Below are 16,602 nucleotides of genomic sequence, written 5' to 3' on the forward strand. Positions count from 1 at the left end.
TTGGGTTCCAGCCTGGGGAATTCTAGCCGTGTGACAGGAGGATCCCAACAATCCCTGGGGAGACCATCAGCATGTATGTGTGTACGTGATCTGCAAGGATGGATTCTATAGAACCTATAGGACACAGGACCCGTGTACAATATGGAATATACCGCACCTATAGGACACAGGACCCGTGTACAGTATGGAATATACCGCACCTATAGGACACAGGACCCGTGTACAGTATGGAATATACCGCACCTATAGGACACAGGACCCGTGTACAGTATGGAATATACCGCACCTATAGGACACAGGACCCGTGCACAGTATGGAATATACCGCACCTATAGGACACAGGACCCGTGTACAGTATGGAGTATACCGCACCTACAGGACACAGGACCCGTGTACAGTATGGAATATACCGCACCTATAGGACACAGGACCCGTGTACAGTATGGAATATACCGCACCTATAGGACACAGGACCCGTGTACAGTATGGAGTATACCGCACCTACAGGACCCGTGTACAGTATGGAGTATACCGCACCTATAGGACACAGGACCCGTGTACAGTATGGAATATACCGCACCTACAGGACACAGGACCCGTGTACAGTATGGAATATACCGCACCTACAGGACACAGGACCCGTGTACAATATGGAATATACCGCACCTATAGGACACAGGACCCGTGTACAGTATGGAATATACCGCACCTATAGGACACAGGACCCGTGTACAGTATGGAATATACCGCACCTATAGGACACAGGACCCGTGTACAATATGGAATATACCGCACCTATAGGACACAGGACCCGTGTACAGTATGGAATATACCGCACCTATAGGACACAGGACCCGTGTACAGTATGGAATATACCGCACCTATAGGACACAGGACCCATGTACAGTATGGAGTATACCGCACCTATAGGACACAGGACCCGTGTACAGTATGGAATATATCGCACCTATAGGACACAGGACCCGTGTACAGTATGGAATATACCACACCTATAGGACACAGGACCCGTGTACAGTATGGAATATACCGCACCTATAGGACACAGGACCCGTGTACAGTATGGAATATACCGCACCTATAGGACACAGGACCCGTGTACAGCATGGAATATACCGCACCTATAGGACACAGGACCCGTGTGCAGTATGGAATATACCGCACCTATAGGACACAGGACCCGTGTGCAGTATGGAATATATCGCACCTACAGGACACAGGACCCGTGTACAGTATGGAATATACCGCACCTATAGGACACAGGACCCGTGTACAGCATGGAATATACCGCACCTACAGGACACAGGACCCGTGTACAGTATGGAATATACCGCACCTATAGGACACAGGACCCGTGTACAGTATGGAATATACCGCACCTATAGGACACAGGACCCGTGTACAGTATGGAATATACCGCACCTATAGGACACAGGACCCGTGTACAGTATGGAATATACCGCACCTATAGGACACAGGACCCGTGTACAGCATGGAATATACCGCACCTACAGGACACAGGACCCGTGTACAGTATGGAATATACCGCACCTATAGGACACAGGACCCGTGTACAGTATGGAATATACCGCACCTATAGGACACAGGACCCGTGTACAGCATGGAATATACCGCACCTACAGGACACAGGACCCGTGTGCAGTATGGAATATATCGCACCTACAGGACACAGGACCCGTGTACAGTATGGAATATACCGCACCTATAGGACACAGGACCCGTGTACAATATGGAATATACCGCACCTATAGGACACAGGACCCGTGTACAGTATGGAGTATACCGCACCTATAGGACACAGGACCCGTGTACAGTATGGAATATACCGCACCTACAGGACACAGGACCCGTGTACAATATGGAATATACCGCACCTATAGGACACAGGACCCGTGTACAGTATGGAATATACCGCACCTATAGGACACAGGACCCGTGTACAGTATGGAATATACCGCACCTACAGGACCCGTGTACAGTATGGAATATACCGCACCTACAGGACACAGGACCCGTGTACAGTATGGAATATACCGCACCTATAGGACACAGGAACCGTGTACAGTATGGAATATACCGCACCTACAGGACACAGGACCCGTGTACAATATGGAATATACCGCACCTATAGGACACAGGACCCGTGTACAGTATGGAATATACCGCACCTATAGGACACAGGACCCGTGTACAGCATGGAATATACCGCACCTATAGGACACAGGACCCGTGTACAATATGGAATATACCGCACCTACAGGACACAGGACCCGTGTACAATATGGAATATACCGCACCTATAGGACACAGGACCCGTGTACAGTATGGAATATACCGCACCTATAGGACACAGGACCCGTGTACAGTATGGAATATACCGCACCTACAGGACCCGTGTACAGTATGGAATATACCGCACCTACAGGACACAGGACCCGTGTACAGTATGGAATATACCGCACCTACAGGACCCGTGTACAGTATGGAATATACCGCACCTACAGGACCCGTGTACAGTATGGAGTTCATGACTTATGAACTCCTTAAAATTCATTAAAAAACGCAAAAATCTCCTTAGCTACTAATGACGCGTCACTTGTTGATTGGCTAAAAGTTTTCACTTACGTAGGTTATTCCAGGAATAGCAGCTACTACGTGACAAGCGTTCAGACTCACGTGGTTATGAATCACTTGTCACGTAGTAGCTGGAATTCCGGGAATACCTTACGTATGTGAGAACTTTTAGCCAATCAACAAGTGACGCGTCATTAGTAGCTAGGGAGAAAGAGGAGTTTAAGAAAGAGGCGCGGCAGGGGCGGAGTATACGTGTGTAGGGGGCGGGGCTGGCCACTGCAGTATGTAGGGGTTCTCCTGGATCCCCTGTGGCTCCTGGTCATACGTATACGTGTAGGGGAGGGGCTGGCAGTATATAAAGGTTCCCCTGTGGCTCCTGGTCACAGTGATGTCGCGGAGCGGTTGATGCAGGTTCTCACTATGGCGCCCCTTACTGATTCCCCGTCTCCGGCCAGTCCTCCGCTCTCATCCCCGGCGGTGGACGTCCCCTTACAGCTCTCCTCTCCAGACGAGAACGCGAGCCCCCGTGCCCAGGTGAGACGCTGCGGTGCACACTGGGGGTTGTAGTGCTCCTCGGTAGGTGTCCGCGGTGTCGCGTGCTGGAGCTGCTGTCTGTGCTGAAGTCTACTGAAGGGAGAGTGAAGGGTTAATGAAGTCTGTTCTTTCATAGAGTGGATGATGGCTCTGATGGTGGTAGTAGTAGTGGTCGGTTTGGGATCCTGGTCCTGGGGTGACTGTATATCTGAGATTAGGCCTCATGCACACGACCGTGCAGCGGCCGCAGACAGATCCAGACCCTTTCAACTTGAATGGGTCCGTGATCTGTCCGCACCGCAAAAAAGTAGTGCATGCAGTAAACCCACAGAAGCACTCCGTAGTGCTTCCGATCCGTGCCTCCGTTCCGCATCTCCAGATTGCGGACTCATTCAAGTGAATGGGTCCGTGAAGCGAAATGCACGCGTCCGGTGCCCGTGTATTACGGACCCGCCGTTCGCGTGCATGAGGCCTTAGACATTGCTTTCTTATTATTCCCATCACATGTATTTTTTTTTGCGTTTTTTTATTAATTTTGAGGAGACCTTATCCAAAGTGATAGAAGAGCGCGGGTCGTCTCCTCATACAGCTGATGGGGGGGTCCTGAGAATAGCTCATCAGCAGTACAGGCTTCTTATTCACATCACAGTTACAGAAAAAGTTGCAGTCAGCGTCCTGTGATTTAACCCTTTCACTACCAGAGTTTTTTTTTTTTTTTTTACGTTTTTCATTTTTCTTTCCCCATCTTCCTTGAGCCATAACTTTTTTAGATTTCTGGTCACATAGCTGTATGGGGCTTATTTTTTGCGGGAAAAGTTGTATGTTCCATTGCCACCATTAATTAAGGCATACAATGTAGTGGAAGCGGTAAAAAAAAATCCAAATTGGGCGGAATTGGGGAAAAAAAACACAATTTCTCCACCGTTTTACTGGTTTTGTTCCCACATTCCCTTCATTCTCTGGGTCAGTACGATTACAACGATACCCCATATGTATAGGTTCTTTATGTCTAAATAGTGTAAAAATAAATGTAAACTTAAAAAGAAAAAAAAGAAAAAAAAAAAAGGGATTTTTAACTGTCAATTGCTCATTTCTTATCCTGGCCTGCCATCTGGTGGCCAAAATAAGAATTGCAGCATGAATACCATAATCCTCGTCTGTGAGGCTGATAGTATTCAGAACAACTACTGACCGCTCCATTGGCTGCAGGGCTGTCGGTAAGATGCTCGGAAGCGCGAGCTTCCGGGTTTAACACATTAGATGCTGAGATCTCGCTCCAGCGCCGTAAATGGTAGTGAAAGGGTTAAAGAATGAAATGACTTTGGGCCAGTGATCTGGCACTGCCAACATATCCCAGCCAGAATTCATTTAACTCCTTAAAAACATCAGTTATTCAAATCAGTGAAAAGTCTGCCCGCTGTGATGCCAGTTTTCATGCCCAAAACCTGTTCAGGCCAGGCTGAACTCCACTGTATCTGATGCAGGGGCGTCGCCAGGGCCGTCTTTAATATTGATTGGACCCTGGGCAAAAATTTACTTGGGCCCCCTGGATCCCGCCTTCCCACACCTTAGCAGGCAATCACGCCCTCCACCACAACACACACAACAAATCCACACATCTGGTAGAGTCCAGTGAATGACTGTAAATACTTCCAGTAACGAAGACTCCAGCGGGTCAGGATCAGTGCTCGGGGCAGCTGGGCTCAGGCTGGAGGTGGGCACCGCTCTGCAGGAAAGAGACCGGGGCTCGGCTCACCCTAGTGTTACAGTGCACCCCACAGTATGCAGTATAGCACCCTATAATATACAGCACCTCACAGTATGCAGTATAGCACCCTATAATATACAGCACCCCACAGTATGCAGTATAGCACCCTATAGTATACAGCACCCCACAGTATGCAGTATAGCACCCTATAATATACAGCACCCCACAGTATGCAGTATAGCACCCTATAGTATACAGCACCCCACAGTATGCAGTATAGCACCCTATAGTATACAGCACCCCACAGTATGCAGTATAGCACCCTATAGTATACAGCACCCCACAGTATGCAGTATAGCACCCTATAGTATACAGCACCACACAGTATGCAGTATAGCACCCTATAGTATACAGCACCCCACAGTATGCAGTATAGCACCCTATAATATACAGCACCCCACAGTATGCAGTATAGCACCCTATAGTATACAGCACCCCACAGTATGCAGTATAGCACCCTATAGTATACAGCAACCCACAGTATGCAGTATAGCACCCTATAGTATACAGCAACCCACAGTATGCAGTATAGCACCCTATAGTATACAGCACCCCACAGTATGCAGTATAGCACCCTATAGTATACAGCACCACACAGTATGCAGTATAGCACCCTATAATATACAGCATCCCACAATATGCAGTATAGCACCCTATAGTATACAGCACCACACAGTATGCAGTATAGCACCCTATAATATACAGCACCCCACAGTATGCAGTATAGCACCCAATAGTATACAGCAACCCACAGTATGCAGTATAGCACCCTATAATATACAGCACCCCACAGTATGCAGTATAGCACCCTATAGTATACAGCACCCCACAGTATGCAGTATAGCACCCTATAGTATACAGCAACCCACAGTATGCAGTATAGCACCCTATAATATACAGCATCCCACAATATGCAGTATAGCACCCTATAGTATACAGCACCACACAGTATGCAGTATAGCACCCTATAGTATACAGCACCCCACAGTATGCAGTATAGCACCCTATAGTATACAGCAACCCACAGTATGCAGTATAGCACCCTATAATATACAGCATCCCACAATATGCAGTATAGCACCCTATAGTATACAGCACCACACAGTATGCAGTATAGCACCCTATAGTATACAGCAACCCACAGTATGCAGTATAGCACCCTATAATATACAGCACCACACAGTATGCAGTATAGCACCCTATAGTATACAGCACCACACAGTATGCAGTATAGCACCCAATAGTATACAGCAACCCACAGTATGCAGTATAGCACCCTATAATATACAGCACCCCACAGTATGCAGTATAGCACCCTATAGTATACAGCACCACACAGTATGCAGTATAGCACCCTATAGTATACAGCACCACACAGTATGCAGTATAGCACCCTATAGTATACAGCACCCCACAGTATGCAGTATAGCACCCTATAGTATACAGCAACCCACAGTATGCAGTATAGCACCCTATAGTATACAGCACCACACAGTATGCAGTATAGCACCCTATAGTATACAGCACCACACAGTATGCAGTATAGCACCCTATAGTATACAGCACCCCACAGTATGCAGTATAGCACCCTATAGTATACAGCAACCCACAGTATGCAGTATAGCACCCTATAATATACAGCATCCCACAATATGCAGTATAGCACCCTATAATATACAGCACCACACAGTATGCAGTATAGCACCCTATAGTATACAGCACCCCACAGTATGCAGTATAGCACCCTATAGTATACAGCACCACACAGTATGCAGTATAGCACCCTATAGTATACAGCACCACACAGTATGCAGTATAGCACCCTATAGTATACAGCACCACACAGTATGCAGTATAGCACCCTATAGTATACAGCACCCCACAGTATGCAGTATAGCACCCTATAGTATACAGCACCACACAGTATGCAGTATAGCACCCTATAGTATACAGCACCCCACAGTATGCAGTATAGCACCCTATAGTATACAGCACCACACAGTATGCAGTATAGCACCCTATAGTATACAGCACCACACAGTATGCAGTATAGCACCCTATAGTATACAGCACCACACAGTATGCAGTATAGCACCCTATAGTATACAGCACCACACAGTATGCAGTATAGCACCCTATAGTATGCAGCACCACACAGTATGCAGTATAGCACCCTATAGTATACAGCACCACACAGTATGCAGTATAGCACCCTATAGTATACAGCACCACACAGTATGCAGTATAGCACCCTATAGTATACAGCAACCCACAGTATGCAGTATAGCACCCTATAGTATACAGCACCACACAGTATGCAGTATAGCACCCCACACTATACAGTACCCCACAGTATGCAGTATAGCACCCTATAGTATACAGCACCACACAGTATGCAGTATAGCACCCTATAATATACAGCACCACACAGTATGCAGTATAGCACCCTATAGTATACAGCACCCCACAGTATGCAGTATAGCACCCTATAGTATACAGCACCACACAGTATGCAGTATAGCACCCTATAGTATACAGCACCCCACAGTATGCAGTATAGCACCCTATAGTATACAGCACCCCACAGTATGCAGTATAGCACCCTATAATATACAGTACCCCACAGTATGCAGTATAGCACCCTATAGTATACAGCACCACACAGTATGCAGTATAGCACCCTATAGTATACAGCACCACACAGTATGCAGTATAGCACCCTATAGTATACAGCACCCCACAGTATGCAGTATAGCACCCTATAGTATACAGCACCACACAGTATGCAGTATAGCACCCTATAGTATACAGCACCCCACAGTATGCAGTATAGCACCCTATAGTATACAGCACCACACAGTATGCAGTATAGCACCCTATAATATACAGCACCCCACAGTATGCAGTATAGCACCCTATAGTATACAGCACCACACAGTATGCAGTATAGCACCCTATAATATACAGCACCCCACAGTATGCAGTATAGCACCCTATAGTATACAGCACCCCACAGTATGCAGTATAGCACCCTATAGTATACAGCATCCCACAATATGCAGTATAGCACCCTATAGTATACAGCACCACACAGTATGCAGTATAGCACCCTATAATATACAGCACCCCACAGTATGCAGTATAGCACCCTATAGTATACAGCACCACACAGTATGCAGTATAGCACCCTATAATATACAGCACCCCACAGTATGCAGTATAGCACCCTATAGTATACAGCACCCCACAGTATGCAGTATAGCGCCCCACAGTATACAGCCCCCCGCAGTATACAGTAGAGCAGTATACAGCCCCCCGCAGTATACAGCCCCCTGCAGTGTACAGTACAGCAGTATACCGCCCCCCGCAGTATACAGTAGAGCAGTATACAGCCCCCCGCAGTATACAGTAGAGCAGTATACAGCCCCCCGCAGTGTACAGTAGAGCAGTATACAGCCCCCCGCAGTGTACAGTAGAGCAGTATACAGCCCCCCGCAGTGTACAGTAGAGCAGTATACAGCCCCCCGCAGTGTACAGTAGAGCAGTATACAGCCCCCCGCAGTGTACAGTAGAGCTGTATACAGCCCCCCGCAGTGTACAGTAGAGCTGTATACAGCCCCCCGCAGTGTACAGTAGAGCAGTATACAGCCCCCCGCAGTGTACAGTAGAGCAGTATACAGCCCCCCGCAGTGTACAGTAGAGCAGTATACAGCCCCCCGCAGTGTACAGTAGAGCAGTATACAGCCCCCCGCAGTGTACAGTAGAGCAGTATACAGCCCCCCGCAGTGTACAGTAGAGCAGTATACAGCCCCCCGCAGTGTACAGTAGAGCAGTATACAGCCCCCCGCAGTGTACAGTAGAGGAGTATACAGCCCCCCGCAGTGTACAGTAGAGCTGTATACAGCCCCCCGCAGTGTACAGTAGAGCTGTATACAGCCCCCCGCAGTGTACAGTAGAGCAGTATACAGACCCCCGCAGTGTACAGTAGAGCAGTATACAGACCCCCGCAGTGTACAGTAGAGCAGTATACAGCCCCCGCAGTGTACAGTAGAGCAGTATACAGCCCCCCGCAGTATACAGCCCCCCGCAGTATACAGCAGAGCAGTATACAGCCCCCCGCAGTATACAGCAGAGCAGTATACAGCCCCCCGTAGTATACAGCCCCCCGCAGTATACAGTAGAGCAGTATACAGCCCCCCGCAGTATACAGTAGAGCAGTATACAGCCCCCCGCAGTATACAGTAGAGCAGTGTACAGTAGAGCAGTATACAGCCCCCCGCAGTGTACAGTAGAGCAGTATATAGCCCCCCGCAGTATATAGCCCCCCGCAGTATACAGCCCCCCGCAGTATACAGCCCCCCGCAGTATACAGCCCCCCGCAGTGTACAGTAGAGCAGTATACAGCCCCCCGCAGTATACAGCCCCCCGCAGTATACAGCCCCCCGCAGTATACAGCCCCTTGCAGTATACAGCCCCCCGCAGTATACAGTAGAGCAGTATAGCCCCCCACAGTAGAGCAGTATAGCACACCACAGTATACAGCCCCCCACTATACAGTAGCTTACAGTATATTAGTATAACAGCCCCTGTCACCTTTTCCTGATGTAATCTTCACAAAAAAAGCTCCACAAGTCTGGCAAACTTCTCCTGCAGCAACACTCCTGGTAGACAGGACCTTTGATGACCTCATAGCCATGTGACCAGTAATATTGCTAGGTTACTTGTCACATGGTGATGATGTCATCTAAGGTCCTTAAGAGAATCACAGCTCTCATAGTTCGCTGCCTGGATTGCCGACAGGCATGGCTTGGCAGCACCCCCTGTGTAGCTGACAGCCTGACACCCGGGGCAGTGGCTAGCAGGGCTCAAGAGGCAGCTGCCTTGGGCCCCCCAGGAGCAACTGGGCCCGGGGCAGCTGCCCCTTTTGCCCTTTTTTAAAGACGGCCCTGGGCGTCGCCCTCTGTATGGTGGCAGTGCCAGATCACTGGCCCGAACTCATTTACTTCTTTAAATCACACTTTTGAAAGTAAACAAAAAAGACATATTAGGCATCGCTGCGTCCATAATGATCTGCTCTATAAAAATCTCTAATGTTCCACCCCTACAGGTAAATGCTATAAAAAAAAAGTTAAAACAGCCATTTTTAGTCACTTTGTCTTGTAATAGATTTGTAATAGCAAGCCATTAAAAAGTACTATGTACCCCAAATGGTAGGAATGAAAACATCGACTCATCCCTCAAGCAGTGAGCCCCCACACAAGACGGCAGAAAAATCTAAATGGTATGGCGGTCAGAAAATGGTGACACAAACAGGATTTTTATTTTTTTTAAATGCTTTGTGTAAAAGAGGTAAAACGTAAAAAAAACTAAATAAAATGGGTATCCCTGTAAGGCCCCTTTCACAGAGGCGAGTATTCCGCGCGGATGCGATGCGTGAGTTGAACGCATTGCACCCGCACTGAATACCGACCCATTCATTTCTATGGGGCTGTTCACATGAGCGGTGATTTTCACGCATCACTTGTGCATTGCGTGAAAATCGCAGCATGCTCTATATTCTGCGTTTTTCACGCAACGCAGGCCCCATAGAAGTGAATGGCTTGCGTGAAAATCGCAAGCAAGTGCGGATGCGGTGCGATTTTTCACGCACGGTTGCTAGGAGACGATCGGGATGGGGACCCGATCATTATTATTTTCCCTTATAACATGGTTATAAGGGAAAATAATAGCATTCTGAATACAGAATGCATAGTAAAACATCGCTGGAGGGGTTAAAAAATAAAATAAAAAATTAACTCACCTTAGTCCACTTGATCGCGCAGCCCGGCATCTCCTTCTGTCTTCATCTGATCTCTGTGCAGCAATAGGACCTGTGGTGACGTCACTTCGGTCATCACATGATCTTTTACCATGGTGATGGATCATGTGATGACCGGAATGACGTCACCACAGGTCCTGTTGCTGCACAGAGATCAGATGAAGACAGAAGGAGATGCCGGGCTGCGCGATCAAGTGGACTAAGGTGAGTTAATTTTTTATTTTATTTTTTAACCCCTCCAGCGATGTTTTACTATGCATTCTGTATTTAGAATGCTATTATTTTCCCTTATAACCATGTTCCCAAACCCGAACTTCTGTGAGGAAGTTCGGGTTTGGGTACCAAACATGCGCAATTTTTCTCACGCGAGTGCAAAACGCATTACAATGTTTTGCACTCACACATGTTCCCGCAACTCATCCGCACCTTTTCCCGCAAAGCCCGTGTGAAAGAGGCGTAAATGGTACTGAACGTCAGAATAAAGGTGTAATTTTTCCAAAGCGGTGTTTACTGCAATAATAAATCAGAAAAAGCAATGGCAGGGTTCTTTATCCTGCTTCCCAAAAAGCTACATAAAAAGCGATCAAACGTTGTAAGTTCCCCATAATAGAACCAATGATAAAGCTCCGCTGAGAGAACAATAAAATGTATGGTTGTCAGAAAATGGCTGCACTGATCAATAGCAACGTGGTGTCTGTAAACTGTGGCACTAAAATCTGCCCTCCAAAAACCATATGGTGCTCCTTCTCTTCTGATACCCGCCATGTGCCCATACAACAATTTAAAACTACATATGGGGAGTTGTCGTGTTCAGAGGAAAATGCTTAACAAAATTTGTGGTGCTTTCTCTCCCTTTACCCCTTGTGAAAATTAAAAAAAATGGGGGCTTATGCATCATTTTATTGGAAGAAATTCAAATTTTCATTTTCACACCCAAGTGTTTCTAAATTCTATTAAAGGCCTGTGGTGGTCAAAGTGATCAGTACACCCCAATAAGTTCTTTGATGGGTGTAGGTTTCAAAATGGGGTCATTCTTTGGGGGATTCTACTGTAGGGGTACCTTAGTGTGTCTTCAAATGTTACATGGGGCCCAAAAGTCATTCCAGCAAAATCTGCCCTCCAAAAACCATCTGGCGCTCCTTCCCTTCTGCTCCCTGCCGTGTGCCCACACACCTGGAGTGCTGGAGGTTGCTGACCTCTGTCTTAGGCCATGTGACGATGACCGTGACATCATATGGCCTAGGAAAATCTGGAGAAGGAGCGCCGGTGCCTTCTTTAAACAGCTGATGGGCGGGGGTCCCGGGTGTCAGACCCTGCTGTTCAGATACTGATGACCTGTCCAGAGTTACATAGCAGTGAATGAGCGGACTCCCTTTAACTTTTTGACCTTTAACCTTTTTATACCGCTTTTTTATAAGGTGGGATGACCAAAATCCCCCCAATACTGACCTGTTTTTTTCTTTTTCTTTGTGGCGTTAACCATGGGGGTTGTGGAAGAATCGTCGGGGGTCTGCACATTCATCCAGACCTGTAAAGGGAAGAGGACTTACCTGCTTCCCGCTCCTTCTCCAGGCCTGCAATGCTTCGCGGGGATATCTTGATGTCAGCATCCGGTTTGACATCTCTGCAGCCGATCACTGGCTGCAGCGGTGTCCCGATCCACTTGCATCATGACAAATGGTCACATGACACAATGGGATCGGCTGCGGAGATGTCAAACCAGATGCTGACATCAAGATGTCCCCGTGGAGCATCGAAGGCCAGGAGAAGGAGCGGGAAGCAGGTAAGTCATCTATCCTTTACAGGTCCCGGCGACTGGGGGCGTTCTGGGGTTTTTATGGCAGATTTCGTGCTTGCAACACAAAGGTGAAATGAGCTTGTAAGACATGAGCGCAGCGCGTCTGGATGTGCACGCCCGTCCAAAATCACATGGGAATATTGATGTGACGGGGCGGCCTCTGACAACTGTAACAAAACCTCAGAACTGGGTGACGTGAGCTCTGTCTCTAAACAAACGTTCCAAGATCTCTGCTTAATTGGGAATTTTGACACAAGTGAATCTTTTGATAGATGGGGGGCGCCCTCCACCGCCTGGTGCCGTGTTCGCACTATGAAGTTGCTGACCGCTGTTATTACACTTCACAGGGTCGATGGCAGTGGCTGAAACATGCGAGAAATCTGTGTCAGAACCGCCTGGTGATCGCAGCGGCGATCAGTCTCATCGTGGTCGTAGTCCTTGGAGGTATCTTCTCTCGTGTTATCGGTGAGGCTTTCTATGAATGCTGTACATTACATATCACCTGTTGCACATCTTGTCCTAAAAATTGGTCACCACTGTAAAGTCCCACCATACTTTGTGCATTTTTCTGCCATCCCAAGATAAGCGGCGCCTGAGGAGGACCCTTACCTGATATTTGTCTCCTAGGCCCCTTCCCTCCTGAATCTCCCTCCTGCCCCAATAAGTGGATGAGGTCTGAAGGGAAATGCTACTTTATGTCACTGGAAACAAACAACTGGAAATCCAGCCTGGAATTCTGCCGATCAGAAGGAGGAACACTGCTGACCACAGATGATGAGACGCAGGTAACAGGAGACGTGGGGGGTTGCATGAAGTGATGACACTGCTGGACTGGACAGCCGGTTTCCGATGCTGTATTAGTGGCATTGCTGTGTGTACACATCAGTCTACAGAAGGTGCAGTTGGCGCCACCTTCTGGTGGTCATTTGTAAAGTCCTGCTGTACATCTCCCATCTGTAATTCTTTGTTGGGGGTTGGATATGGTGGCTGCCCTCAGAGCTGCTTGGCCCATTTTCTGTTGGTGGGGGTGGGTTGTTAGATCCTCATGACTGAGTCAGATCTACCTGGTCTCTACAGTATCAGTGAAGAAAGAGGGTCAGATGCCCTTGGTTCCTCTTCTGCTGTGGGGGAAGGGGGCATCAGATCTGCTTGGCCTCACCTGTGATTTGGAGAGGGGGAAGGTCAGATTCATTAGGCCTCTGTGGATTGGGGGTAGTGTCAGAACCACTTGGTCCCATTTCTGTTAGGGGGCCACGGATGGATGAGGGGCGTTACACCACTCTGTATGACACGCTTGTTTTTCTTCACAGGAAGATATAAAGACTCTCTCTAACCTGACCGGGGACTACTGGGTCGGCCTGAAAAAGGAAGGAGGAGAGTGGAAGCAGATGGATGGTTCAGTGTGGACGGGACCCATAGAGTGAGTGACCATAAGAAGTGAGACGGCTGCATCGTCTCGTGGGGTAACTGGCCCATCGCTCCACCTGACCGGCCCTGCTGGGGATAAGGCAGGCAGCACGGGATCTTCATTGCCGAGTGGAGGGAAAACATTACTCCATGGTGATCATATCCAGTGGCACAACGTTTTGGCCTCAGTGAAACCTTGCCTCACGAGATGTCATCGCTGTGGATTTAAGTTTTCCTTCTACTTGGTGATGAAGACCATGTGCTGCCTTCATTTACCTTTTTTGATCCTTCATTGGGAGTCAGTGGACCCGGCTCCATTGGGCGTGCACCGGCCATCTCTAGGAGTACGGTCCGATTTGACTGTCTGAATATTTGGCCCTACTGGCGAGTCAGACCAAGGTCTAGTGCACGTGTCCGTGTTCCTGTGTCCATTCTGCAAATTGTACAACATGTCCTGTTCTGGTGTGCAAAATGCGAACCATGGAAGTCAATTGGTCATTAAAAAAATGCGGACTGCGCGCGGACTGTATCAGTATTTTGCGGATCTTGAAAGCTGCCATATTGGATCAAGGGCAAATTTTCCAAATGGGAAGGGGGTCATGTAGCATCTGAGAGTTAACCCTTTCTCAACCTCATTTAATATGACTTTCCACCGAGCCGCAGTCCAGAACAATAATGTAATTCCCGCTCTGGACTGTAGCGGTTTCTTAAGACGGTATTACACCAGACGATTGTCGGCCAGATCATTGCTGACCAGGAACGCTCATTAGCGATGATCTGCCTGTGTAATACTGCCGCCGATTACCCGATGAAGGAGCAAATTATAATCTTTTAGCAGAATTTAAAAAATCATAATTTGCCGGTGGCAGATCGTGCTAATCGTGGTCTACTGCTGGCAATGATCCTGTATGAGATGGCATACTGTGGAGGAGATCACCGCATGTGATAACAGTAACTACAAGCAGGCGATTGCCAGGCAGGAACACTCGCCTGGATGGTCTGCCGGTGTAATACAGCCTCACCAGGAGCGCGTTTCTCTCTCCGCTCTAGCATTGTCCTTCCATAGTAGTAGTTTTTGAAAAACCGTTTCCACTCCTGATTGGTGATGGATCATGTTGTGTTACTGACCACATCTTCTCCGTCTCTCGTAGGTATGATGGCCCCCAGTTGAGCTGCTGTGTGTTGGATTCGGGGAAATATTTGGCCTTTGCTTGTTCAACTCATAGGCCCTGGATCTGTGTGAAGTCTGCGGTCGCTGGGATCAGTAACGCAGGGAGCACAGACCGTGATCAGACGTGATCATCATATGGTGACCAATCTGCAGCGATCCCAGATGGTCTCTGTACGATGACTTGCCATGATGGCCGCAGGGTCGCCTCTCTGTATGCTGACCGGCCGGGATGGCCGCAGGGTCGCCTCTCTGTATGCTGACCGGCTGGGATGTCCGCGGGGTCGCCTCTCTGTATGCTGACCGGCCGGGATGGCCGCAGGGTCGCCTCTCTGTATGCTGACCGGCTGGGATGTCCGCGGGGTCGCCTCTCTGTATGCTGACCGGCTGGGATGTCCGCGGGGTCGCCTCTCTGTATGCTGACCGGCTGGGATGTCCGCAGGGTCGCCTCTCTGTATGCTGACCGGCTGGGATGTCCGCAGGGTCACCTCTCTGTATGCTGACCGGCCGGGATGGCCGCGGGGTCGCCTCTCTGTATGCTGACCGGCCGGGATGGCCGCAGGGTCGCCTCTCTGTATGCTGACCATCCGGGATCACTGCACAGTCAATGATTTTAGAGTTAGAAAGCTTATCCTGTCATGTGACACATCTTAAGGAATCGGGCTTTGGAGAGGAGGCAGGACGTCTTCTTTAGACTTTGAGGAGACAGCACACGTCCGCCCCCCACCACCATTCTGAGCCCTGACCCTGTTACAGCACTGAGCTCCTCGTAGGATCCGTGATCCAGAGAAATAACTGCAGACGTTCTGTACGACCACGAGCTGAGTGCGGTCAAGATTTTATTCGATGAAATGGATTTGATTTTTAGTCTTTTTGTATTAGACTTTAACCCATTCATGACATCAGGCTTACATGCGGGGTCTTTATAGATGGTGCCCGCTCAACAGTCGCCTGGTGCCTGCTATTTTACAATTGTTGAATGGATTTTTAACCCCTCAGAGGTCGTGATCACGGCATTTGTGTGCCTTCTGAAGACTGAGGCCTGCCACAGCACTGTTCCTACCTACCTCCCACCACCAGTCTATGGTGCAAATGATTGCTTGTTAAAGTCTTCTAAAAAGAGATGTATTGAAAAAAAAGTTTTAAATATTAAAAATAAATAGAATTATCCTTTCCACATCGCAAAATGCCTGAACTAATTAAATACCCAAGTATTCATCCTGAACAGTGTAACCGGAAGGAATCAGAATGGCCGATTTGCCGTTGTTTGGTCGGTTCACCTAACATAAATTTTTTTTATAAAAAGTGATCAAGAAGTAACATCCCCAAAATGAGTAAAAACTACAAGATCAGCCATAAAAAATGAGCCTTCATGCAGCTCCGCAGATATTCCAACCGCCATAACTTTAGATTTATATGATGACGATGCAAATAATTTTTATTTTTTTAAAAATATTTTTCAAAGTATTTAAATACAAAAACGATATGAATGTGGT

The 16,602-nt window shown here is 48.0% G+C and overlaps 1 protein-coding gene and 1 long non-coding RNA gene across 2 annotated transcripts in view; one reads left to right on the forward strand and one right to left on the reverse strand.

The window, feature by feature from the left end:
• LOC120997096 (C-type lectin domain family 2 member B-like) overlaps positions 1-15,500 on the forward strand; it is a 28,783-nt gene extending 13,283 nt beyond the window's left edge. The window contains exons 2-6 of the mRNA XM_040427038.1: positions 12,804-12,996; positions 13,159-13,316; positions 13,842-13,951; positions 15,090-15,231; positions 15,306-15,500. Of these exons, the coding sequence (XP_040282972.1) occupies positions 12,804-12,996; positions 13,159-13,316; positions 13,842-13,951; positions 15,090-15,231; positions 15,306-15,329 (627 nt within the window). The 3' untranslated portion in view covers positions 15,330-15,500. The remainder of the gene's footprint in view (positions 1-12,803; positions 12,997-13,158; positions 13,317-13,841; positions 13,952-15,089; positions 15,232-15,305) is intronic.
• The window catches only part of LOC120997100, a 26,272-nt gene extending 10,597 nt beyond the window's left edge, over positions 1-15,675 (reverse strand). The window contains exon 1 of the long non-coding RNA XR_005778085.1: positions 15,595-15,675. This is a non-coding gene — a long non-coding RNA (uncharacterized LOC120997100). The remainder of the gene's footprint in view (positions 1-15,594) is intronic.
• Positions 15,676-16,602: the final 927 nt, after the last annotated feature.

This window comes from Bufo bufo, chromosome 4 (genome assembly GCF_905171765.1).
Source record: "Bufo bufo chromosome 4, aBufBuf1.1, whole genome shotgun sequence".
NCBI classification, from domain to species: domain Eukaryota; kingdom Metazoa; phylum Chordata; class Amphibia; order Anura; family Bufonidae; genus Bufo; species Bufo bufo.